We start from the raw sequence: 27658 nt of genomic DNA on the forward strand, positions 1-27658 counted from the left end.
GCCTGTATCATTGCTTTGATTTTAAAGTTAAAAAAATTCAATAACTAAATATGTTCTCTTGTCTGTGCGCCTCAATCCGGATGGAGGTAGGTATAATGTTGTCGAGTGTTGTCCTTCTCGGTATTCCTATTAAGAGATATTGGCTTTGCTTAACTCTACTGGGCTCCCTCTTTTACAGTATTAACTCTAAATGTTGCAGATTAAAATCAAAAAATGATTTGTGTTAAAATGTCAATAATTATTGAGATCGATAAATTAATTTAGCAAATTATAACATAATTATAGCATAATATATTTTAAAACAATAAATTATACTGCAATTATATTATATTGCTTATGTATGAATTGAGCTATTTTAAGTCAATAATTTCAAAAAATGAAAATTATTAATCTCCAAATTTTTTTTTAAAGCTATATAAATTTGTTACTAATACACAAATTTCGTCAGCTCATAAAATTTTAAAACGATTAAAAGTCCAATCCATTAAAAAATATTTTAAATTGATATTCGATATTCTAAATGGAAATCATATTAATTGAAAATTTAAAAACGATTAAAAGTCCATTCCATTAAAATTGTTTTAATGGAATTACGTATTCCTTATCTGTTAGATTTTCTATATGTATTTATATGTGTACTTTTTTAAATTAATTTTAAATAAATTTTTTTATTGGAACAAAATTTATACGTTATATTTCATACGATTGAGAATGTATGTGTAAAATATATTCTTATTCAAGACTTATATATGTTTTGGAACGGCATATTTTTTGTAGTAAACAAGAAAAGATTACAAAAAAACGTGTTTTCCTTTTAGGGGCCGGCGATTGTCACACTCGTACCGCCGCGATGTTGGTATAATAAGAAAACGAAAAATTGACGAATATATAATCATTCCCATGTATAAAAATCTCCCTGTGTAAAATATCTTGCATGTAACATCTTTGCAATTAAATTTCTTTACCACTTCTTAGAAATCCCGATTCTCACATATTATATATATTGAATTTTGATATTTTACTGTAATCAAAATTATGTTCTAATAAAGTGTCTTTAATGAATCTCTAATGTTTTGAGTTTTATTGACGTGGAACGATACTTTATGGTTGCAGCAACGTTTTGAAGAAATGGAAAGCAAGATTAATGACCTGCGGGACCAAATCGAGACAATAAAAGCTGAAAAAAGTCTCTTGGAAAAACAGGAGGAACAGACGCAAATTCAGTTTGAGGTATAGTGCAAATATAATTTAGTTTTCATATTATGATATTTTGCATGAAATATTCACATGTATAATAAAATAATAAAATACTTAATATTTTGCACATAAATATTAAATAATAATCAACATAATAATTGAAAGATATATCTTGTATATCTATTTTTTTTTTAATTGAATGTTTGCTAATCATATTTTGTTAATTGTTGCATCATCTATATTTTTTTTCAATGTATATATGATGACTTATATAATTATTCAAATAATGAAATAAAAAACAAAGTATAATTAAATATATGTACTATACAATGTTTGCGATATTCTAAATGGATCATCTTAATTGAATACTTGGTCAGAGATGATGCATTATAAATAATCTAAAAAGCAGATAGACTGCGTATACGACAAGATTTATTAATAATATTTAAAAATTATATATTTATGTTCGTATAATCGTGATAATAAACACATTTAAAAACATTCAATGAGTACTATTTATTAATATTTTATAATTTTGTTGATTTAAAGATTCTTTTTCTCTTTTATAAGTAACATAAAAAATATAAAATTTATGTGTATGTATATATTTAAAATTCCAAGTTTACTCTTAGAACAAACAAATTTTTTCAATTTATCATAATTATATTATTTATTTACGTTTTATAAATAAGACTTATATGTCAAATATTATAAATAAGACATGTCATAAACATTCAAAATAATAGTTATATAATAATACAATTTATTTTTGTGGAAATTAAATTAATTAAATTTTTTTATTGTGCAGGAACTTGAGGAACGTTTTCAGGATAAGGTGCAAAGAATTGAGATTCTGGAGACAGAGAAGCAGATTATTACGAAAGAGTTGAAAGATAAAATCGCCGAACTCGATAAGCTGAAACATGTCGAGATGAATAGTGTTAATGAAGTCACTACTACCGATTGTCACAATGATACTCCGCGAAGGGATGAATTACTCGAGCAGTTGGATCAACGAAACGTCGAGATTGAGGAGAAAAACCGCAAGATTGAACAGCTGACGAAGGAGTTGCAGATGACGACTCAGAATCTTCAAAAACTGGTCAATACAGAGCTCTGGAGCAAAAATAAGGAAATTGCCAAATTACACAACCACATGACAGCATCATACGGCCATGATAGGAGTCGTAATAAATCTGAAACCGTCCAGGAAGTCGATAATTCACAGCTGACAAATTTAATTCGCGAGCTGAACGAAATCGGTATCAAAGTAAACATTGCAGACGAAACTGTCCAACTTAATTACATCAACGGGAATGAAACAGTGAATATAAAGACGTTAGGCGAATACGTTCAGAGATTGTCGAGTCAGCGAAACGATCTAGAAAAGGAAGTGGACTACTTGAAATGGCTGAAACTCGTAGCGAAGCCCGATATCGCTGCGGAAATCGATGGTTGTGGCAACGAAACGGAGCGGGCGAAAAAATACTGCGAGCTGCTGCGTACACATCTCAAGGATCTAGTGAAATTCATGAAAGAGATGCTGCAGAGCGCTGATCGCGCGGACACTATTGGTAACGAACACAAGAAGATTGTGCTAGATGTTCTACTTAGCTCCAAGATACTGTCGAACGATTTCGTGCGCGCTCTGGAAGGCATGACCGTGCAGGACAATGTGGCAGCGAATGACAGAACGGATGGTTCCGTGAGAAGAAGTCGATCCGAAAATATTGCGGAGACAGCGAAGAATCAGGCTTCGCAGTCAGATTCTGAGACGTTTTCTGAACCCGATCGAACCGTTTCTATGGCTAGAATTGGTCTGCAGGAAATGCAATACAAGAATCCGAGCCGTTCCAGATTTACAAAGTACACGAAGGCCTGCAGCGATTCTGAAGACTCCGCAGACTATGTGCCTTACTACAAGACTTATCAAAACGATCTAAATGATTTGGACACGAGTTACCAAATACAAGAACTAAAAGAAACGAATAACATGCTGTATTCTGAACTTAGCGCTCTAAGGAATGATCTAGTTACAAAAGTCTCTTCCGATTGTGTGAGTATATCTATATTGATATCTATATTTAGATTGCTTAGGTGTATATATTAATATGATTTATAATATTAATTTTTAATTAAAGATTGTGAAATAATTTACGTTTTTCGATTTTGCTATTCTTGTTAGAATTTATAAATTCATGATTTACTAAATTTGGAATTCAGAAATTGAATTTGTTTACAGGCAATTGATGAGAAGTTAACTCTATTCATTACAAAATTGGAGAAATCTCAAAAGTTCTGTGAAAAGTTACAAGCTTCCTTGGAAAAAAGAATACACGAGTTTCATGTGTTAAGAAAGGAAAGCAAACAGAATAGCTTTCGCAAAACGCAAATGGAGAAAAAGATCAATGACGTTGAGCAAATGGCAAACGAGATGACAAAACAGAAAGCTGAATTTTTGCAATATAAGGAAAACGAGAAAAAGAACACAGAAACTCTATTAATTCTTAACAAGGAAAACGAATCGGTACGAAACCTTTTCTATTTTCTTATACTAATTGTAAAAACTTGGACATAAATTTAATTATCCGATTATTTATTTCAGATGCGAGTAGGAATTAAACGGCTGGAAGAAGAAAACGAAACTGCCAAAACTACCATATCCACTTTAAGGAAAGATCTAGATCATCTCACCCTTTCGCACAGTCAGATACTCGTGGAGAATACAAAGTTGACAAATGACAAATTAAGACTTGAGCAAGAAATAAGAAAAATGGAGAATCGGTATGACGTGACTGTTCGATCACTACACGATAAATTCAGCAAAGAGGTAAATGAGGCTGGAGTTATAAAAATAATCCTCCCTTTTCCTTTCCTGTGTGTATGTGCGTGCGCGAGAATATACTAACATATAATATCATCGTCGTACAGATATTTGATCTCAATCAGATTAATGATTCGCACCAAGCAAGAGTGCAAGAACTCGAAGCAACGAATAAAGAGTTCAGAAGACACATGGCAGTGTGCGAGGCTAGCGATTCGGCACCGAGCTCGAGCGGCGTGTCGTCTATACCCACAGACACCACGCTCAAGCAAACCTGCGATATTCTACATAAATATCAATCTTACAACGTTAGTTGTTTCCAAATTTCTTAATTGTGTGAATGTTCAATCTTTAGTTTTATCTATATTGCAAAGATTAAAAATGTGTGATATAAATACTTTTAAATTTGAAATATGTGGCATGTAAAAACTTCTCAGTATTATTTCGCACTGTTAACTGGTAACAATAATTGCACGGCATAATTATTCTTCGGCATAATTAGACACTGCATTTGATACTGGTCATGTATAATACAAGAGAATTTTTTTATTTAATTCTCTTAATTAGAATACTGTGCATGCTAATAATGTGATTTGTACATTATGATTGTACGTTAAATTAAATATATACGTACATATTATTACATATAATTTATAGTCATAATTTTTGCATTATTATAATAAATTTGTTATAATTTCAGTAGAAAGATGCATGTATGCATCATTCACATATTATAATAAATGTTGCGTTCCCTTCTTTAAAACTTTCAACTTTTATGATCATGTGTGATCGCAAGATTTAAATTTTGATTTTCTTAATTTATTGTAGAATTTGCAACACTGGCAATCGACAAATTATTATACGCTTGGTGGACGTAGTAAGTCCAGCTGTTCGCCAGATTTAGGAATAGAAAGTGATGCTGCAGTTACCACAATAAGGCCTTTAAAAGACACATTAAAGATCACAGAATCTATGACTAACTTATTAAGCGATGAAGATAGTGGGAATGGTAATCACAGAGCTCGAGATACAAACAGTGAAAGTCCATTACCAATAGAAGGTGCGTTTTGAAATATTATTTATGTAAAAAATTTTATTAATATATAATAATATATTTTTATATTAACGTATATAATTTAAAGCTATTTTTTAAAATTAATTTTAAATTGTTTTGTAATTTTTTTATTCTTAGGTCTTGATGAGGTAGAAACTTTGAAACAAGAGAATGAAGCGTTAAAACGAAAACTGATGAAAACTAGGAGAGCGCTAGAGGACACATTTGAGCACCTATCAACTTCAAACAAGAATAAAAAAAATGTTGAAAAGGCAATAATAAAGCAGCTCATGATTACTAGAAATGTCCTGAAAAAAACGAGGACATTTGATGAACCTTCAGACAATTAATAGAGATTGCAGACTGACAGATTGAGAAATATTGCATAAAGAACAAAAAAAAATAAGTATAATTGTTACTTGTTGAATTGTGTTCTCGTAGATTAGCTATTTATTCATGCAAATGTAATATCGTGTTTTATCTGTTTCTCATTTATCTCTTCTCATTTTGATGAGGTGAGAGAACGATCAATACATATCGGTACAAAAGATTACGATATTCCTAGATATATTACAAAATTTCTAAACGAAAAGATTTCTAAGTGAGGAATATTTTCATACAAACGAAACATGCTATTTTCATTACAAAAAAAAATATATATATTTATATATATAAACGAAAAAGATACTGTATATTGAGATTTGTATATATTTTATATAGATGTAATGAGAAAGAGGCATTTTTGTAGATTTTCTTTCCATAGAAAAAGCTCTAAATGCTGATGATTGCGCAAATCGCATCAGCCTTAAAGTCAGTCTTCGTTCATTGACGTATTTTGCTTTATGAATAACAGAAATACGCGTATGTGTGTATATATATATAATTACTGCATGTGTGTATCATTATGTAGCATCTGTACATAATACCACCACTTAATAAAGTGCCATTGATATTTAAGAATTTGTGTACCAATCACACATGCGTATTCATGATACATACATGGAATGTGACACGGATAGTTAATTACGTTAATTTAAATGTCTCGAATTTTTGTTTTATATTTTTCTTTGCCCTTCGTATTTTATCATCTCCAAGTAATTTAATTTCACATTTAATATATCACGATATATCTTGGAGTGTGGAAATAAAGCCACGCATGACGTAAGATTATGATAGAATTTTTATTATCACTCCATGACTAGATAATAATATAAAGATCCGTAATAACTCATAGTGATGTGAAGTTTACGAACTCTGCCAGACATGCGAACTTCTTCGGCCGCATACCCGACGAGGAGCGGAAAGAAATACGATTCTTATACTGTACAACATTAATCTCTCTTTTACGAGTCTAATATACTTCTCTTTACCGTTTCCTCCCCTTCGCGATAATCGTGTAATCCGCTGTTATGTAAAACGTACGTTTAAAGGGCAGGTAAGAGAAAAGACAAAGAGAGCATGATAGGGAGACAGAAAAGAGGAGAGAGGGTTGGGAACGATATTTATGCATATTATATACAATTCTACAGTGACATTCTCTCTCTTTCTGTCTCTTCTGCTGCTACTACCGCTCATATTGTACGCAAGCACGTCATTTGATATTAATATGAGGCATATGAATTCAAGAAATCACATTTTCTTGTTACTCCATTTATATTTTCTACATGCATTTGTCATAAATATTGTTTTTGTCACAGAATTTAAATAAGAAATTATAATTATATTAATAATCTTTTGAAATAATTTTTTATGACAAATGTGTAATCTTTTTTTCTCTTCAAGGATTGATTATCACATGCAGTGATTCTCTTTTTACATTTTCTCAAGAATTGATATAATTAATAAAAATATTATAACACTATATAATGTGTAAGAAATATTTTCTTTTTATCATGATTTAATTAATCATTGAAGATATTAATATAACAGATGGAGAGGAAAAGCAATCAAGTCTTGAAGTTAATCCAATCAAGCCTCATATTATTATCATGCGTTACTTTTAGCATTTATCGTACATTCAAGAGGATCGAGTCACACATTTCTCTTTCCTGTTTTGATTATCAACATATTGATTTACTCGAATCGAGACTAACTGATTTCTCTCCCGATTTTTTCTGTCATTTATAAAATACTATTAATCGACGGCTTTATGTAACCTCGTAATATATCGACGAGCGAGGTGTAGTTCGAAGTTATAATTTTGATCGTTGATTGACTGCATAAATCGGCATACAAAAGTAGCAACGTAGAATGCATAAGCCAGAGATCGTGTAACTTTTTTAAGATTAGACGATCTCTGTGGCTTTGCATTGACTTCTCAAATTTTTCATAAAATACAGTAATAGTTTAAATGCAGCCTTAAATAGATAGCATGAACAACATATGTTTGAGAAAACTTTCGTAATCACGTCAATAACTCGTTCAACGTAATATATTTACGTTGCGGCTTTTGCTCGTCGATGATTTTACGCAGCTTCAACCCTAGAGAAAGTTTTTAATTCAAATTGCTCGATTTTTAATAGTTTCCGTAAAAAAAGAGTAAGGCAAAAAATTCAATAAAGCAAAATTGCTTTACACATTCAACTATATCAAGTAGATAGTTTTCAGGTTGAAATAAAATGACTTCAAAAATTTTTTACAACTGTAATTAAGAAAGAATAACAACTGAAATCGAACATTTTGAATTGGCTCAGCTTTTCCCATCGGTCTAATTAGAATTTACACGTTTCACATTTCAAGATTCTAGCGTTACACGCAAACAAAGTGAATCACATATCTCCGACGCCCGATTTTCAAGATTCAATTCTTGTTGAGAGATCACCTAAATAACGAAACAAATCGTTTTATTTCGATTGAGTGTATCTCAAAGAGTTTTTCTTTATTTTCTTTCTTCAACAATAACAAATCAACAAGATATAATGTAATCTTGTGAAAAATTTATATTATCTCTACATTCACTCTGAGGTTACGCACATATTTCTAAACATCTTTGAGATAGCAAAAGGAAATAAGACATGTACATATTAAAACATTAACTAATTACGAATATTTACAGTTAAGATTATGAATTAATACATATATATTAAGATTATGAATTTATACAGTTATTCTGGTGTTCTCGAAAAGTTGTAGCATGAAAATCAAGCTCAGAGGCAATGGAATGCTCACGTTCACGATAATGCGAATTCATCTCGCTGGACCGACTATCGATGAGAGTGCATCGTATATCAATATCTTGGTATCGCGAAAATGTCCATGTTATAAAATCTCTTTTCTATACTTCTTTGTTCCATTCAAAATTAAACGAGATTGATGAATTGATGGAAAGTGATATCCAGAAATTATTAACGATCGCTGAATCGGATTCTGTTCCGAATCGTGACAAATCGATCCCTATGGAACAATCCGGGGTCACGTTTAACACTACTTCCTATTTATTACTCGACAATCAAACTCCGTAATACCAAGAAACGAGGAACTTGTACATAAATATATTCAGATTAATCGTAGTATCGAATTGCGAATCGTACGTGTGTCATAAATGTAACGTTACACGGCGTCGATGACGGGAAATCGTATGAGAAGGGACGGTGTAAAATACCGATGTAGAATAACTCGTGGACTCGATTCGTGCGAACATCATATTTCCGTCGTCGTTGAAGACGATATCTTCATCGAGAGTGATCTTCAATGAATCTTCTCTTGCAACATCATGTTACAATTTTCAAAAAATTTCAACCAACAATTCATTCAAATCCATTCTATCAATTGAATGAAAATGTGAAAATATGAAAGATCCGAAAGCGAAAAGTGTCTACTTTCACTTTAAGTGACAAATCTCTCATTGAAATATTTATATATATAATTATTTATATATATAAATTTTTTATTGTAGGTTTTATAAAAATTTTTATATTTTTGCAATAAATTAAGAAAATATTTGATAAATTATTATATAATTATATACATATAATTATATAATTATATTATAGAATAATTAATACTATAAGTGAAATCTCTCTGAAAAATGAATTTATCTATTTTAAATAGACAATTCTTTTTTAATTGAAAAAAGAATTTATTCCGGGATATAATGATATTATCAATACAAAATGCAATACGAAATATATTAAAAAACCATAGAAATGTATGAAAAATGTCAAATATCATGTTACTAAGAAGTTCATTTATATTTAGACGAACAAAAATTATCACCGCGCTTTCGCTTTTAGATCTTTCATGTATAAATCCTGCATCAAAGACACTTAAAATAGACTCAGACTTTTATCCAATACGTTCATATCCTAGATTTTTGAAATTTGCAAAACCTTCCATTTTTCATTTTTCAAGGAAATATCGGAAAAGATGAGCGCTCTTCGACTTTCCTCGAAGATGACGACGGCGTCGTCGATTTCAGACGTACGCCCCGCGCCGACAGCACGTTATTCTATACGGTATTTGGCGACGCGCGGTTTTGGCGGGTTATGTGGCGTAATGGGAATGAGAATGATGGTGCGCGTGCGGGGGCGGTGGCTCACCAAGCCAGGAATCCGGCGACGGCGGAAAATCAGGATAACCGCCGGTACCGCTGTTACCGCCGCTTCCTCCGCCACCGCCTCCACCGCCGCCACCGCCGCTCGACTCGTTACTCAGATCAGACGCTGGTCCTGGCACCATGCCGCCCGGTCCCCCTGGAATCATACGTTTTCTGTCAGTCGTAAACTTGCGATACGACAGGAATAGTTTAAGCTTGAGTTTCATTCTATCTTAATCCGAATATATTGACCACTAGACCGAGTTAAGAAAGCTGAGAAAATTCAGTAATTCGGACAATTCGAAATATTGTAGGAATTAAGAGCATAGAATTTTTTGATACAAAAAGAAGAATATCCATCGACAAGGAGCAAAAATCGGAGCTCATAGCTGAGAAAGAATCCAAAGTAAAAATTTAATTAATATGTAGTTAAAAGTTCTATCCGATGAATTAATCGAGAAAATTGATACATGATTTTTTACACCAATGTACACGTACGCTATTAGAATATTTATTAATAATTCATATATGTATTTTTTTAAACTTACCGAGAGTAGTGTATACCGAAAGCCCAGCGTCCGGTGGATACGGGAACTGGGGCGGTAAGGACGGCGATCTAGACGTCGAGAGATACGGAGGTGTCGTTGCTCCCAGATATCCGCGGGGCGGTCCACCCCCGGCCCCGTTTCCACCGCCGCCTGGACTTGCGCCCTCGCCATCTAGGCCCATGTTGACCACCGTTCCATAGCTATCATTGCTCAAGTCTGCAAACAAATCGTTTCATTTCTAAGATTTCGGATCAGAAAATTAAATAAAAAAGGCAATTTTAAAAATACTCTAAATATTGGAAATCAATATATAAATCAAATACAGCGATATCTGAATTATAATGTTGGATAAAGATTGGCTGAAATGAGTGTGCTTTTATGTTTCGATGAGCTATCTATTCGTAATGAGAAAATCGTCTTTTAACGCCGTAACTTTGTGGAAGTCGAAAGTCGAGTTGCCAACGACCGGCATCCATTGTCTGGGCTTCCCAGTACCCAGATGCCTGTTATCCGAGGGGAAGACGATCTTCTCAAATATTCAGGAGATCGCAGAGGCTAACTGCCGGCTCACCGTGTCCGAGATTTCAGGAAGATTGCGGGCCATTGAATTTATGCCTGCTATTACCTGTACTTATTCGAGAATAAATACTGCGCGCACATAATACATCGCTTGTCTGGATTACTTCGAAAGCGGCTAATGTGATTATTAGAAATAACTTTATATATAATTATTTCGCGAGTTTCATTAATAATATAGCTATCAAATTGCATATAATGTAATAATTTTACGGACTTTTTCTCTTTCTCACATATTTCAAAAGACTGAATATTATCACAAATATCAATATTATCATTTCCCTTACATTTAATTTTCTATTCTATTTTAATTAAGTTTCATATTATTTGATTAAAATCCATATATTTGTGAAGTTAACTAGAATTGAAATTAATCCCTTTTTAAAATTGTTCCACATTTGCAGTAAAAAATTTTTGTTACGATATTTTATCAGTATGAAAAAAATCATTAATTATGGAATAATATTTATAACCGAGAAGAATTGTAACACTTTAATGTATAATATTGTATGAAAGTATATTTATTATCTTCTTATTTTAGAAAGAATAATAGAACAATAATGCAACTCACCGTGATGGCCAAAGGTGGAGTCGAGGTCTACCTTCAGCTCGTCTTTATCAAGGAGCTTATCGTGTCTAGGCGAATGACCGCCAGCACCGCTCTTCATACTACGGAAGTATTGAGACCATCTTGTTCTACCGGCATCTTTTTTTAGCCTCTTTTCTTTTGCCCTCCTATGGAGAATATAATAAAGATTAAGTGATTAATAACAATTTTTACAGATAATTAATAATTACTTCATTGCTGATTGCTTTAAAAAATTTTGCTGAACAAATTGATATAAGCTCCAAATTACATAATTTGTAGTTTTATGATATTTCGCAAAATTACATTGATATTTATTCTTGTATACTTTTAGAAATATTTAGTGTTGCAATAGTAATGTTGTAATGTAATTTGTTGTGTATGGTAATTCATTCTTGATATAATGAATTCTATGCTGTTAAAAAGGATGAGAATTTATCAGAAAAATAAGATTTTTTTATATCAGAATTTTTTCCCATCGTTTTAATATCACGCGTACAATAGATGATACCCAGCACCGATATAATCAGGAAAAAGAATAAATTCTGAAACGATAAGTGGCTTTTATTCATTGTATTACTTGAGTATATTTATGATAAGTACTTTCACATATCTCTAGCATCTCGTAGAAGATCTATTGCTTCGCTAAAAGTGTACTGAAAAAAATGTATCTTATCTGTCTCAAAGCAGGAGGCGGACATTAATCTCGCGTTACGTTATATATTGACTCGAATTCGCTGAAAAATTGCACTACACATGTGCATTTTATAAGCTTGCGTATATATTACGTGTTATATATTATAGTATACATATTTATCTACAGCCATTGATAGAAGTCTTATTTACTTATCCTTCATGTTATATTTTCACGGCCGCTTTCTAACACTATTTCTATCTGATAATCGACGGAGGTCGGCGATCTACGATCCTCTTTTTAAGATAAAACATTTTTAAGATAAACCATTTTTCCACAACTTTGTTACGTTACTTTGTCTGTAATATCACGTAGTGCCACTTGAGCGATAAGAGAGAGAAATCTACGGTTAGAAAGTAACAGTGCTTGCGAAATCAAATATCAATGGTTGTGGAATTTAAAATTAACAAAATTTGTAGCATTAATTTTATTATTACAATCTCTCCTTCTCTTTTTTATTCTAGATTTATAATCTGGAAAATTAAAAACACGATATTTCTGTTTCATTTACAGTATTTATTAAGATATAATTGTTAATTGGACTATTTAATATTTTTATGTTAAAAGAAATATAATATATGAATTCGAATATAATATATGAATTCTTTCGACATTTTTAAATCTCTCGATTGCTTTCGCGAATGGCTTCGGAAACCGTATTAGAAGCTACGTTAATGGAGAATCCTGGTGATGAATCAGAGTGCTTTTAATTTAATGATTTCGTCAGCATTAATTTTCTCTTCATGAAATTTTTTTTATTTAATTCTTTTTCAATTTTATTCTTTGCCATTTTTATTCTCATATACTATATATTATATTGAACGCATACCTAGTTTGATTAGAAATGTCTCGGAAAGAACTTGTGAAAAATTCTTTAAATACTATTCAATTTTTCTCACCTATTTTGAAACCAGACTTGAACGACGCGCATATCGAGGCCTGTGTCTTGAGACAGCTGTTCTCGCACGTGCCTTGCTGGTTTAGGACTGGTATTATACGCCAGCTTGAGAGTTTCGAGCTGCTTTGCCGTGATAGTTGTTCGTGGCCTTTTATTCGGTTGATCACCGTCTATACTTCCTCCATCTGCCAATTCTGGAATCCGATTGAGTTATCTTTTATGCGACTTTTAATTAATCGATCAATAATTTAATAGCCATATATAAATAACATAAATTGAATATGAATAATTTAAAAATATTTAAATATTTTTAATATTTATATATCTTATATAGAAAATTTCATGTACATACATATATATATATATATATATATATATATATATATATATATATTCAAATGTCTTTATGTTATTTATACTTTACCGAACTTTATTGTGTCTTTTATTATCATGAAATTACCCTAAATCCAATTTTATTGTATTCAAATAATATCCTACATCACATTCTAATTTTCATTACTGTCTCATATATGTAAGATAATTTACAAATTGACAACAAAAGATATTTAAGATTAAATCGATGATAAATACTGTGAGTTGTCAAAATGAAATAAAATTGCACCTCGATAGTAAGAGAATTAAATTCGCAGGAAAGAGTTATATAATGATACATAAAGATTATATCACCTTTCGCTTTGGCTTGCTCGTAATCAGGTTTACAGACGAGTTTTCTGTCTTCCATGAGATAAAACTCGTCGCCGGTGTCCAGTTGCCGAGAGCAAAGAGCGCATGAGAAACACGTCAGGTGATAAACCAACTCCTGCGCCCTTCGGACCACCTGCGAAGGCGCCAACCCTTGGCCGCAGCCCGCGCATTTCGTCCCGAAACGCCTGCCACACCAACAACATACAATATTTTCACATTACATTCACACATTAATGACAAAACTATACGGTTGGCGCAGTTTTATCGCGATTCCTCAAATCGCGTTAAAGATAATCGGATGCGGATACGACACAGCGATAGCGATTATATATTACAGAATCATAGTCCTGCTTATTGCAATCTACGACAATCTACATTAATTTAATTTTATTGTCATTTTAATGTTGGAATGCAATTATGAAAAAGATAATCCTATAATAAGGTGAAAATGAAACATTGACAAAGATATGAAAAAGAATAAGAGAAAGCCGATTTAATTTCGAATAAATAAGGAAAAAATGACACTTCATTTTACGAAAAAAAAACACCCTCTCGACAGAAAATCGATACCAGTATACTCCATATATATAATTTGAAAAATAATATATTTTTTTCTATATCTTGTCATATATACTTCGCTATTATCGATAAGAGGATAAGTCAAACAAATAGTATCGAATGAAAGAAAAAAAGAGAAAATTTTGTATTTCTTTCTTTGATAATTCTATATCGAGGTTAAATCATTTTCTTGATATAATTAATGATTATAACTAGGAGATGAATTAATGATATTAATGAATCGCGAAAAATATTTTGGATGATTTGTGATAAATAATCTTTTAACATATAAAGATAGAGTTTTTATAAATATGTTAAATATATTATAAATTTATGATGCGCACGGAAAATAATTAAAATAATTATTTGAAAAGAGAATAATTATCTGCTAATTGCAATAATTAAATATTGCATAACGGTAATGTAATCGATGTTATTGAAATATGGACAGAATTTTGCGAAACTTTAATTCATAGAATATAAATAATATTTGCACTTAATTTATGCGGTTAAATTTATGATAACGATTATTGGTGCTTACTTGAAGAAGTCATCTTTGCAGAACACGTGACCGTTTCTCGCGAAACATTTGTCGGTCAACCTGGCACCACAATCCCGACACGTAAGGCATCTTGCGTGCCAACATCTCTCAAGAACCCTCAAAACGTATTTGTCCAAAATAACTTCCTGGCATCCACCGCATTTTGGTATCGTGGCTGTAACATATAGATCGAGACGATGAATAAACAAAGTTTCTAATACAAAGCACAACGAAAAGTGTAGTATAAGATATCATTAATTATGATAGCATAGCATAAATATATAAAAAAAAAAGATAGATAAAATAGTAATAATATAAGAATTATAACACAAATAAATAATAAAAATATCGAGGCATTAATTATTTCCGAATTATAAGTGATTCAAAAAAAGAAGAGCTTTCCGCAAACACAACTTTATATGAAATGAAAAGTTTATCAAAGCTATATTCTTCAATTTCTTCAAGTAAAATTTAATAGAATTTTAATTTAAGATTTAATTTACAAAGATATATGATGATAAAAATTGGAAACTTGTAAAAAATGATGATTGCCGCGATATTTTTGCTAAATAAAAAAGAAAATCTTCAAATGATTATAAAAATCTGTCATTAGCAGATGATGCGATAATTCTGTATACTTATTTAAATATATAATTAATAGAATTTAAAATAATACATATTTTATTATGCATGTGTGCGAGACACACATTGAATTGAAATACATAGTCAATCTTAATCGCAGTATATTATATAATATCTTAGTAATATCTGAAATAATGCCAATATTAAAAAGTAACAATTAAATCGATATTGCCGCAACATTAATATTCTCTCAAAGGATGAATAAAGAATGACAATTTTTGAATTCGAATACAAACTTTCGCACAACGTAGAAACTTAACATAAAAATTACTATAAATCTATAAAATTTAAATTTATTAAAATTTATTAAAATTCCATTAAATTTTACTTGAAGAAATTGAAGAATATAGCTTTGATAAACTTTTCATTTCATATAAAGTTTGCGGAAAGCTCTTCTTTTTTTGAATCACTTATAATTCGGAAATAATTAATCGATATTTTCATTATTTATTTGTGTTATAATTCTTATATTATTACTATTTTATCTATCTTTTCTTTTTAAAAAATCTATAAAATTAATGTACGCTGTTAATGTGTGCGTGCGTATTCAGAGTTTATTTCGTAAATTCCAGGCTTAAAAATCATGTAAATATATAATTATTTCTGATATTATCTTCAAAATATTCGATAATATACAGATACAGCCGAGCATTAGCGATGTACGTATCTATTTTCCAAATATTCTTTATTTTATCTATCTAACGAGAAGAGGAAAAAAATACCTTCTAAAAGGATAAATTTTACAGAGATAAATTTTACAGAGATATTCGATTTTTTCGACACCCTCTCAGGTAACAGACATATAATAACTATCATATCTTAGCACCCGAATATGTTCAAAATCAAGAATATTGAACTGCTACGTGACCTCAACGTAATGTCCATTCCTTCTAAGTGTATCTCTAACACCGATAATAGACCTAAGCAATTAGAAGAAAAGAACAATTCGAGAAATATCGGGGAACTTTTATCACTCGGGACTTGTTCGTCGGCACTTACGGTGAAGGATCGCCGGGAGGTGACGCAGACGATCGAGATCAATGGCAGGTTGATCTAAGGGGTACATGCCGTGTGATATCATAGAACCGACACTGTCAAGATCCGAGCCATTGCGCTGTTCTTGGCGAATGTTGCGTGACTCCGGGCTGCTCTGCGGCGTTAAAACGTTATGCCGCTGCGATCGGTACATCCCTTCCAGAGGAAGAGCCTCGCACCCCAACAACTCCAGTCTGATCTTGGTCATAACTGTTGCCACTTGCTCAGCTTGCACAGTCGCACTCCCTGCTGTATATTATCTACCGCATTCGCGACCTCTCGGCGAACGAATCGCGCTGCGAGGCTGATATCGTGCGCTTTCCCGCAATATCGTGATTCTTTTTATCGAGATGTCCGATATCTCCTAAAGGCACTGCGTGGAACAAGACGGCATCTTTGTAGATATATCTCCGAGATGTAGGCAGCGGAGAAAAAGCTTCGAGCCTTCAATCGTAGGAACGACTTCCTCCGGAGTAACTTTCCTTGCATGGAATAGATGAAGACACATTTCATTGAGACTTTCCTTCAAAGATTATTGATTACAAATTTCGCAGAGTCACCAGCCATATCTATCGTGCAACTAGTTTCTCGGTCAGATACTTCGGATCTACGAATTGCTCGAAGCTCGTTGAAATAAGAGCTCTTCAAGTACATCATCTCTTGGATATAATTCTGGCGTCGAACGTGCGACGTCTACGAGCTTGTTAACGAGTCGAGGATGCAGAAAAAAACGAATCAACTTTATCTTATCGGAGCAATGCTCCCTTGAACGGTATCACTTGCAGGAAAGTGAAAAACAGATCTGCGATATGACGAGTACAGTGCAAGGGTACGCGCTCGACTGCCTTGCTGGCGATGATGTTGCTCGTGCGCACGTGATATTCATGGGTGTGGCGGCCGATCGGTGGGGCGAATGCCTGGATTATTGGGTGCAGAGGCACCCACCGGATGCTGGCGTGGGTGCCGATTGGAGAGACACCCGACCGCCTCTAATATGGCGCACGCCATTCGACTCTGGTGCGCCGAAGTCACCCCCGTTGCGCGAGGGGATGAGGATCTTGGAGGGAAGAAAGAGAGAGGGAAAGAGAGAGAGAGAGAGACGAGGCCGACCATCGTCGTCGGTCGCTGACGGTGGAGGGCGATATTTAATCCTTTCGGACGCGAGACCGAAGATGCTGTCAGATGCCGCCGTTGGATGCAAGCCGATTTTTTTTGCACATGTTTTGCGTGTTTTTTATTCGCGCGTTGTTGAAAGTTAGATTGTATGTTTCCGCGGGGATGATTTCTGGTATCTAGCATTTAGGTTGATACGCAAAAGATCGAGATATGCTCGCTTTCCTGGACTATTTATTTTCCATTCCAAAGCGATACGAGCATATTAGCGATATTGAAAAATACGTTATGTACTTTCGCGTCATTATTTATCGTTAGATCTTTCATAAGCGTGATTCATAAATAGTATCATAAAATGAGCGAAATTCTAATTTAATTACAAATTCTTGAAAATATATCGTCTACAAAGAGAGACTGACATTTACGACGTCACGTGACATGTGTTTTAATGTGAATGAATGGAGAATCGTATAATATATTTATCGTGTATTGCAAGCAAACAGATTTATAGTAAGATGACAGTCTGGGGAAAGCCTCATTCTCTTGTGTCGGGTATTGAAAATCCCTGAAAATATGTCGTGTTGCTTAATAACTCGACGCTGCTGGTCCGTCGCAGATTATCGATGCATCGCGGCGGCTGTATTCATTGGAATCGTCGCGCAAAAGTATTCACGAATCATCCCTCGAGAGTTCCTTTGAGCCCGGGCTGCTGGTTCCCTTCGATTCGGTAAGCAACGAGAGGAGCCGGCAGTAAATAAGGATAGCGGCTGGCTGGGAGTAAAAAGGAAGAAGGGAGAGAAAAGGAGGCGCGGAGGAGGGAAGGAGGACGACAGGACACAAAAGGAATCCAGCGAAATTAAGAACGATCACGGGGATGAGGGACGCCATTTTATAATCTTGAGATCATTCGCGAGATATATATATCTCTCTCTCTTCCGCTCTTCTCATTTTATTTCTTCCTTTTTACGATCTCCTCTTAACGATCGTGCATTTTCGACCGTACAGATCGATTGTATACAAACGCATATAGAGATTTTGAAAACTGCAGCTGTGAATATGAAAGGACGAAATCCTTTTTCTCTACTTTCAATTGATTAATCCTTTCGAGCATTTAATTCCTCGAGTAATAGTTCGATGGATCAGCCGCGAAAAGCAAGAGAAATTATGTTGAAAAATTACTTATAAAATAAATTTTCTTGTAAAGAACCTGTATTGTCGTTATAAATTGTTAAAAATATAGATAATAGATAATTGATATTATTATTGAGTTATTCTTTACGCATATATATGTTTCTCATATATAATGATTTCGTATAAAATATTTGAGATATTAATTCACTTTTCGTTTAATTTAGCACTATCTATATTTTACTATAAATATTGTAATTTAGTAGGTATTATTATCTTTCTTTATTCAAAATTTATTATTAACTTGTTAAATCTATTCACTTAAGCTCTATATATTCGGATTAATATATTTATATGTTATATATTTATTTCCTCTATTTTCGTTCGTGTTTTAGCCTCCTTTTCAGGGCGATAGATCAATGTTTGCTAAAAAAAATATTTGGCGCAACCATTTTAATCGATCGCTTTCATGAGTTTTTCGTGAGGCAGATACATGTATGTACATATATACGCACATTTTACGCATCAGATATGTCGACGGAAGTCTACGCGTATAAAGACTTGATCGATGTGCGCGATATTTTTCTAACGCATCGCGACGATCATTAAATTTTCCACCTGACCACGAAATAACAGATGGCACGATGTTCTCTATGCGCACAGTTGATGCCCATAAAATCTGTCATGCATACGTATCGCCAAAAGGGTGTATCGCCGAAAGTAAGCCACGCGATAAATGAATGTCAGGACTGCCTGACTTTTATGTCAAGTTCCGCACCGACTGTAAATACGTTAAATATGTATCACATCACGCGGGATATAACATATTTCGATTGCGAAGGAGATTCGAATAGTGTATTGTATGTAGAATAGACTTTAATTTTATTGCAATTTTTAACAGAAGATTCAAATTGTAAGCTCGACAGAAAAATTTTGAGTCATATATAATTGTGTCATATGTAATTATTTTCAATTTATTATGTAAATTTTCAATTTTCAATTCATTATATAAAAAATTATTAAAACATTATTAAACAATTTTTACATATAGACATAAAATTAATCTTATAAATAAATTTTTATGTAAATAAAATTAATCTTATAAGAATAAATATATATGTATCATTTCTTTTTGAGGTTTGCATCTTCTGATATATTATTTGACATGTTATATTTTATGTAATTTGAACTGTAAATGTTAAGCTGTCTTGTAAGATAGCATAAAATTGAAGATTTTCTCTCCGTCTCGCTCACAATTGAAATTCTTCCGAATGTCTCTACTTAAAGGAACTTTGCAAAACAGATTTATCTAGAAAAGTTTCGTACGAGAAATTCCAAATATCTTGTCACATCCGAAGAAAGACACGACTGTGAAAACTAATCTTATTGCCGGCGATATCGTCGTGGACGCAATTACTGTTCCCTCTCACGAATCGAACGCGAACTCTTGATTTCGACGACGACCCTCTTGCGAAATCGGCGATGGTACGAGAGCGTGTCTTTGCGATTGCGCGACCCCGTGACTTCCGTGGGCGTCCTTCCACCCGGGCTTCGATCACGCGAACCCACCCTTTGTCGACTCCGTCGCACACACGTCGACACGCCTCCAGGAGTCGTCCGTCATCGTAAAAAGCGTCACCGCGGGGAGGCTGCAGGCGGGTAGCGTAAGCTCAACAAGGGTGGAAGACACCTCAAACTCGCTCGTTTCGCTCATCTAAGTTCACGCGACATTTATCGATGTAAAGTTTCCGTCGCACCCTTAGGAAAGAAAGCTCCTAAAAAGCGAAGTGTCAGAGCGATCATTTTTTTAATTCGATGTAACAAATATGCATATATGTAAAAAGAATATATCTTAGTTTGCTCTTCTGTCATTTATTTTGCACACAAAATAAATATATTTATAAAATACATCCCTTTAGGAAATATCAGCTGGAACCAATTGTCACGACCTGAGCACATAATTAGCAAGCAGCGGTCGGACAAGTGACCGCTATGAAATATAAAGACCCATATATACGAGGCACGTTTTTTAATTTAACTTGCTCCAAGCCGGATGAGGAGAGATTGGTAGGATGAGGTGGGAGAAGACCCGCGAAGGTAGTCCAACTTGGGGGGATACGACTGCATATAATCGAATTTGCACCGGAGAGATCTCTTTCTCTATGGGCGTTTCCATTACGTTGGCGGGCGATAAATTACGCCACCCTTGCCGCGCGTAAATAGATTTGAATTTATGCCGCACGTTCTGCCCCATTTACGCATATGGTTTTTTATTCCTCTTCCAACGCAACACACAAGAAACGGCGATATTCGCGATCCCTTTGACGAGCCGTCGCTATAAAATTTGCATGCCAAAAAGACAATATTTTTTTATAAATGCATTTTATTTGGGTGAACATTTCTATTAGAAATATGCACATACGGTAATTAAATTAATTGAGATATATTATAAATATATAATATATCATTTATCTCATCTTATATCTCATGTCTCTTTTTATTAATATTAATATCTGTTTGTATTTTTATCATAGGAGAAAACATAAAATAAATGTAAAGTAAAATAGATTCTAAATTAAAGAAAAATTTCGAAGTTTTTAAAAATTTGAAAAAATTAGTTTTTAAAAAATTACTAAAATAATATAATATAAATAAAATAATAAATAAAACTATACTTTCTATTAACTTTTTTAAAAGAAGTAAATTTTTTTTCCTTATATACCGTTGACATGTACAATATATTACTAACATATTTCAATAATTTAAAGAAGTCGAAAAAGATTAATTTGAAACAAATGCATATCTCTTTTTTTATATTATTAATCAGTATATTATATAATACAAAAAATTATTCCTCAACATTATAATTTACAGCACAAAAGTACAGAATAAAAATTTCTAAGGATGAAAGAAATCCTTTTTTATATTCTTACTAAAGTTTACCGCATGCTATGAAAAGAAATGGCTATTCCACACTTTCGCAAATTGTTGCACATATTTGTGCAGGGAAGACATGAAAAGAGTATCTTACTTTTAAGAATATTTCAATTATTCATGTCGGCGGTAGAAAGGAGAAAAACGCCGAAAAAGGAAGATAAAATCGTAAAAAGTTTTACTTTATATATTTCGATGTACTTCTTTATGGCTAATATTTTCGCGGAAAGCAGGACGCGCATTTCAAGCATCCTATTTCAAATCTGGAAACGGGGTCCAACTCCGAACGCCAAAGTTCTGCTATCTCGGACCAAGTGCAGCCAATATACGCGAGTCGGTACCAGATGTGCCATTGTGCCGGCGTCGAGGAAGAGTGAATCGCCGTAGGTGCACGTATTCAGGGCGCGCATATCCACACCCGACGAAGGAGGAAAGCAGGAGCAGGATGAAAGAGAACTCTCGCGTGGGTGCGCCGACATAGTGGGACAATCGTGGCCACCTCTCCCGGCTTTCTCCTGCCTCGAACCCTGCGAAAAGCCCCTCGCAAAGCTGTCACCATTGTCATCCTCGAGCGAGGTCTCTCTCTCCCTCTCCCTCTCTCTCTCTCTGTGTCTCTCTTTCTCTCTTGAACGTGCTTCGACGATTAAATAGGCTTAAGTGATGTACGGATGCGCACTCGCTCATTGCATTTGCAGAGTTGAGACCTTCCCTTCTCTACTCGGATTGAAATTCGTACCTGGCAGATATAAGCTCAAAAAGCAAAAAAAATGCATGTGATCAAAGGATAAAACTCATCCGGACATGAAAACAGATACTTCAAATTTGTAATCGGAATTAGCTAAGTTAATATTAATGGAAAATGATATTCATAACAATAGATTCTAATTAACTAGAATTTAATGTTAACTAATAATGTTAAATAATAATTTCATTATTATTCGATATTATTAATATTTATGATTTTATGATTGATTCGAAATATTAATCCTTAGTAACGTCAATTGGTAATTCCAGAATTAAGCAATCATACGATATCCTTATCTTAACGTTGATTAACTCGAGAGCAATCTGGTGATTTGTGCGTCGAATTTTGTGGCTGGGGTTTCGAAAACTCTGCTCATGAATACAGAATCCACGGCATTGCCGAGTGCGCGTATCGAGGGTGATTCCGGCCGGCAATAAAACGAATCCGAGGTGTGCCTAACCAACGATATTAATAAATCCAATATCTTCCGACCGATAAAACGGCAACCGAGTCGTGTATTTGACGTCCCTTCCACTTTCATAAACAGTTGGCCCATTCATGCGCGCGCGGAATCGTCAGAAATTGTGCAAATACGTATAAAATACGCACAATGTGTCCGCGGAGCCGCGTAATACGCGTTGCGGATCACGATCCTTCGATAAAAAATGTATACGAGATGTTCTTCCTTGAGAGAAATCGGAGCAACTCTTATTTCAACAAATTTCTTGTTATCTTTTATTTTTATTTTACGAGAGCACCGTATATATAATATTATATATGAAATTTATTATACATTAAACTCTGATCATTTCTTCTATTTTACCTTAAAATCACTCCGGCAAATAATTAATCGCGCGCGAGAGAAAGCGAATCAAGCAAGACGCCATCGACTATCATAATCAACATCGCGTTATCGGAGCAACGAAGTTTATAAAGATAAAACAAGTGCCATATAGAGTAAATGAGGGTTTTCCCCGCGCGGGTAGGATGGTCCCCCGCACGCATTATTTATGCGCACCGCCCATTGCGTGTCGTGAATACACACGCGCGCGCGTGCTTTGACTCGCGCATATGGGGACATTAGCTACCCCATTAAACATTTCATCCGCGTGCTCCTCTCGTAGGGAAAAAAGGACGTACCTGGCCGATTCGCCGGCGAATCGATCACTTTCGCTGATACGCTGTGGGGTTCGTATGACGTTTGCAAATTACACGGAATCGTATCGGTACATCGATAAACTCGGACAGGATTTATCCGAAAAAATTCTAGCTGCGCAAGAATTTCCTAAATTTTATAAACTAAAAATTAAAAAATAAATTAAAAAATTATAAACTGAAAAATTCATTTTAAAATTAGAAGACTTAAGAATGTTTTGAATGTGTCTATTTTTAAAATATTGAGAATTTAATGAAAATTGTACAGAATTATCCTTACATATGTTTAGAATCTTCAGTACAATTTTTAAATCGATTTATTAAAGCATTCATAAATTATAAGGATTTTAATTTGCACCGAATTAACATGTGTTCTTAACTTCTGTTCTGGGAAACGTATAACCACGTCGATTCAAATGACAAAAACACATGGAAATAATATTCAGAATTTGTTTAAAATTTGCAAAAGTTTAGATACAGAGGAAATATTTGGTCAAATAATATTATACAAGTAGTAAATGGTTAAAAAGATATTAAATATAATTCAATGAAGAGTTAGTCATGTATCTGTCACGAAATTCTCTTGCAAAACTTAATCATTTCGATTAACAAAATTCGGAATACTTCAATAAAAACGCAATAAATATTAAAAAATACATCTTTGCACTATAGCTAAGATCAAATTGTAAAATTCCACACAATTTCTTACTCAAAATACACCAAAAGTGGATATATTCGTCAATATTGATTTTCAGCTACTTTTTGCTAGGATTGTACATACAAAACATCCTTAAAAAATTCATGCACAAGAAACAAAATTCATTTTAGGAGTTTGATATTTAATAACGATTCTTTTTAGCTAATATCTGGCATTTTATTATTAAATAAATATATTCTATTTGCAAAAAAATTAATATAGTCTGAATATCTGAAATAACCGACGTCGTCGTACAAAAATTTCAATATAATCTCTAAGAAGAAAGTAGTCGATGACGTATAATCGATGACGCCCCATTTCAATCGTGATAGGCATTTTTACTACTGTTCGCTTAGCCTACTTTCGCGAATCGTAATTCACGATCACACGGCGTTATAACGTACGTGTTAGTGTAGAGATATCTGCTAATGTATATATATACGTGCACGCACGTTACGTGTACATCCGCACCTCCGTATAACGCTACTCGGTATATGTACTGCGGGTTAGAACATTTAGCAAGTACATTAAGGAAATTGCGTGGACTCTTTGCGCCGCACCCTGCTACAGACTCGTGCCGTATTAAAACACACACGAAGGAAGCATCGGGACGACTGGAGGTGGCCTCTTCCGAAGCAGTGTCTCTCAAAGTCTTTGTGAGTCTAAAGCAACGCAAGAGATGAAGAGATAAGGATCGGCACCGTATCTCTTCATTTAATGTTTCAAAAACAAACACATATATATGTGATTCTGGAAGGATTAACAGATAGCCCGGGTTTTATGGATTTTTTAATGAAATTAAAGTCAATTTTTCTTTTCTCTAAAAATATCAGCAATTTTTTTCAGTCAAAAACAAAGGCGATGCAATCTCGAAATTATTTATTTGAGAGAATCTTTTCTTCATTCGTTTTAATTTCTAAATTCTTGTTGCTTTTACAATTCGAAAGTAACTATTTTCGCTAGTTCCATTTGAGAAACTCTGTCGTCGATAGCGAGACAACGCGCTCGCACCCTTCGGTGCATCAGAGTAAGTAAAGCGGCGCGGATAGAAAAAGAGGAATACATGCTCTCTCGAATACCGTACCGAGTGATACCGAGCGCGCGTGAGGGCGAGATGAAGGGAGATAACGGGCACAGGAGGGGCCCAGAGAGAAGACAGAGGGCCAATGGGGCAGAGAAGAGAATCGTGGATCCGAGGGTGGAAACGGGCTGCACCACCAGACCCCGGATGAGACAAGTAGGGTCAAGTGAACTAAAGCGAAACTACCGGGGACGCGGGTGTTAAGGGGACAATATACTGCTCTCGCACCGGATGGGGGGAGGAGGAGAGGCACGTCGGGGGTGAGTCGAAGATGGGTTTAATCTATTACCGACTCGGGCCAAGTGGCTTCTTGTTACACGCTCGTTTGGACGAGACGGAATCTCCGAACTGATATGGGAAATGCAAACGAATGTAAGCGATGCGCTTTGAAGAATATTAATTCGCGTTGTACATTAAAATATCCTTAATAAGAAACGTTAAAATTTCGTCTTTTATTGTTTCTTTCTTTCTCTTTCGACATATCCGAATATATATATTTTTTTTCACTTATAGTTTATAAAAAGATATAGCTTTAAAATCATTCAAATCATTTATTATCGCAATTAAAATAATATACCGTGTAATATAATATATAAAAAAAGAAGAAGAATTTTTCAAATCAAGGAAGCTTAATATATCCTTTTTCACCTTCGTTTTTGACATTTTTGACATTTTTCACTTACTTGAGTCATTAATCCCTTGTGCCATTTCATTTAATCAATGGCGACAATTGTTTTTATACTTCTTCACGGTATGCTGATTTAATTTTCGGTGCCGGAAAAAGGGACAGATGTCTTTAATACCTCTATTATTTTGCCTTTGTCCTTCCCGATTGACGAATCATTCGCGCCGGGATTCGTAAGCGGAACGCGACGTCGTCGTTTCTACGTAGACACGTTATTTCCGGAAAAGGTTAACACAGCCGGAAATCAAAAGGTCGCAAGGTGCTCGACGTCTAGCGGGATGTTATTAATTTATTTTTCTCGGCTCACCGAACGCGCAGCTGCTTTTACGAGTTTATTTTTATGCGCATGAAACAATTGTAGTTACATGTATGTTCTCATTTCAAAATTAAAACTTTACTTAACTATTTTCTTTCTAAACACGGCTTCACGAGATTTCATCATAACTATATATCTTTAATGCGAAAAGTTCTTTTCATTTTTCCTGAATTTACATGTCCTGAGTTTACATGTTCTTAAAACATAATAAATTATATGTGATTTATATATGCATTTATTAAAATAATCTAGAGATACAGTGTCTTATATGTAAAGATTATTCTTGTTTTTATGTATATCAAAATATTTCTTATATTAATTTTATTAAACTGGAAATTATGTTTCTTTTAAATGTGAAAAATATATCGATCGACGTCCTTTTGCATCGCAATAAACATATTAAATATCATATATGAATAATATGTACGATTACATCTCTTAAATCTTTCTCTCATAAAAAAAAAAATTTAGTATAATTTTTCAGTATTCCAATTTAATACTTTTTCGAGAAATTCTGTTACTATTTCTATGCTTAAAAAACATAGAAGAATGCATCATCTTTAGACTTTACTTATCAAGTACGCGTAATCTTTTTAAAGCTCTAAAATAAAATTTAATTTTAATATTTAATCCAACGTGATCAATTTTGTTGTAAAATTTGACCATAAAAATATGACAAGATTTTAAATAAAAAATCCTCTTGATTCCAATATTAAAAGCATGAATCACGGCCATCATCTTCGTCGAAATTCGGTGTGAGACTCCTTCACTCCGCGAAGGAAAGTCGCGTCGCGCGAGGCGCGTGAACGACGGATTCGTTTCGATTCTCACATTATATCACCGGCGTGTGTCCCAAGAGACAAGTAACCAGCTGAGGGAATTCGCCTGGGAATTATGAGAACGGCATGGCAAACGGCAAACCCAAGAGTATCCGATGTACGCGCTAGCATATTGCGCCGTGGAAGCCCCGCGGGGCCTTCCATGCCAGGAGTCGAGGTCGAGCGAAAACAAGACAGAAAAAGAGAGACCTAGAGAGAGAGAAAGAGAGAGAAATCGACGGAGAGAGGACAACTCGCTTGCGGGGACTATTGTGTCCGTGTTGTCGTCGTTGTTCATGGTCTTGCGCCGCACTTGACGTGCGCCCGATGATGATGGCACCCATGGGTGCCAATGAGAGCTAACTCGGACGCCGTCTCTCACGATTAAATTCGCGTCCGAGCCGGCGTTTTATTGCGGGGTGCAAGAGTTCGCTCGGCGCTTGAACTTTTACGCCAAAGCTCTTGAACGGTGTCTTAAAGGACAAAGATTTCACGGTAAATTTTTAATTCGCGTCCTCGCCGGCTCTCTGTCCCCATCACGCGACCTTGAATCATGCAAAAGTTCCGTAAATAATTCTTCAGACCAAGGGCGTA

The 27658-nt window shown here is 34.1% G+C and overlaps 2 protein-coding genes across 14 annotated transcripts in view; one reads left to right on the forward strand and one right to left on the reverse strand.

Annotated features, from left to right (window-relative positions):
• Positions 1–6245, forward strand: part of LOC105254407 (centrosomin) — a 30099-nt gene extending 23854 nt beyond the window's left edge. For 7 of the 8 annotated variants that reach the window (XM_011263064.2, XM_011263063.3, XM_011263066.3 and 4 more), the window contains 7 exons: positions 1114–1230; positions 2006–3253; positions 3440–3724; positions 3803–4027; positions 4129–4329; positions 4850–5081; positions 5214–6245. In XM_011263064.2, the coding sequence (XP_011261366.2) occupies positions 1114–1230; positions 2006–3253; positions 3440–3724; positions 3803–4027; positions 4129–4329; positions 4850–5081; positions 5214–5425 (2520 nt within the window). In that variant the 3' untranslated portion in view covers positions 5426–6245. The remainder of the gene's footprint in view (positions 1–1113; positions 1231–2005; positions 3254–3439; positions 3725–3802; positions 4028–4128; positions 4330–4849; positions 5082–5213) is intronic. The other variant, XM_011263065.3, reaches the window with a different exon arrangement.
• A 3005-nt stretch (positions 6246–9250) lies between these two features.
• The window catches only part of LOC105254406 (LIM/homeobox protein Lhx3), a 44080-nt gene continuing 25672 nt past the window's right edge, over positions 9251–27658 (reverse strand). For 2 of the 6 annotated variants that reach the window (XM_025413207.1, XM_025413205.1), the window contains 6 exons: positions 14716–14890; positions 13599–13801; positions 12913–13105; positions 11305–11468; positions 10158–10373; positions 9251–9766 (listed from right to left, as the gene is read on the reverse strand). In XM_025413207.1, the coding sequence (XP_025268992.1) occupies positions 9558–9766; positions 10158–10373; positions 11305–11468; positions 12913–13105; positions 13599–13801; positions 14716–14890 (1160 nt within the window). In that variant the 3' untranslated portion in view covers positions 9251–9557. Of the gene's footprint in view, positions 9767–10157; positions 10374–11304; positions 11469–12912; positions 13106–13598; positions 13811–14715; positions 14891–16356; positions 17161–27658 lie in introns of those variants that run through there. The other 4 variants (XM_025413206.1, XM_025413204.1, XM_011263060.3 and 1 more) reach the window with 3 other exon arrangements.

The sequence above is a fragment of the Camponotus floridanus genome, unplaced genomic scaffold (genome assembly GCF_003227725.1).
Source record: "Camponotus floridanus strain SB8 unplaced genomic scaffold, Cflo_v7.5 scaffold62, whole genome shotgun sequence".
NCBI lineage: Eukaryota > Metazoa > Arthropoda > Insecta > Hymenoptera > Formicidae > Camponotus > Camponotus floridanus.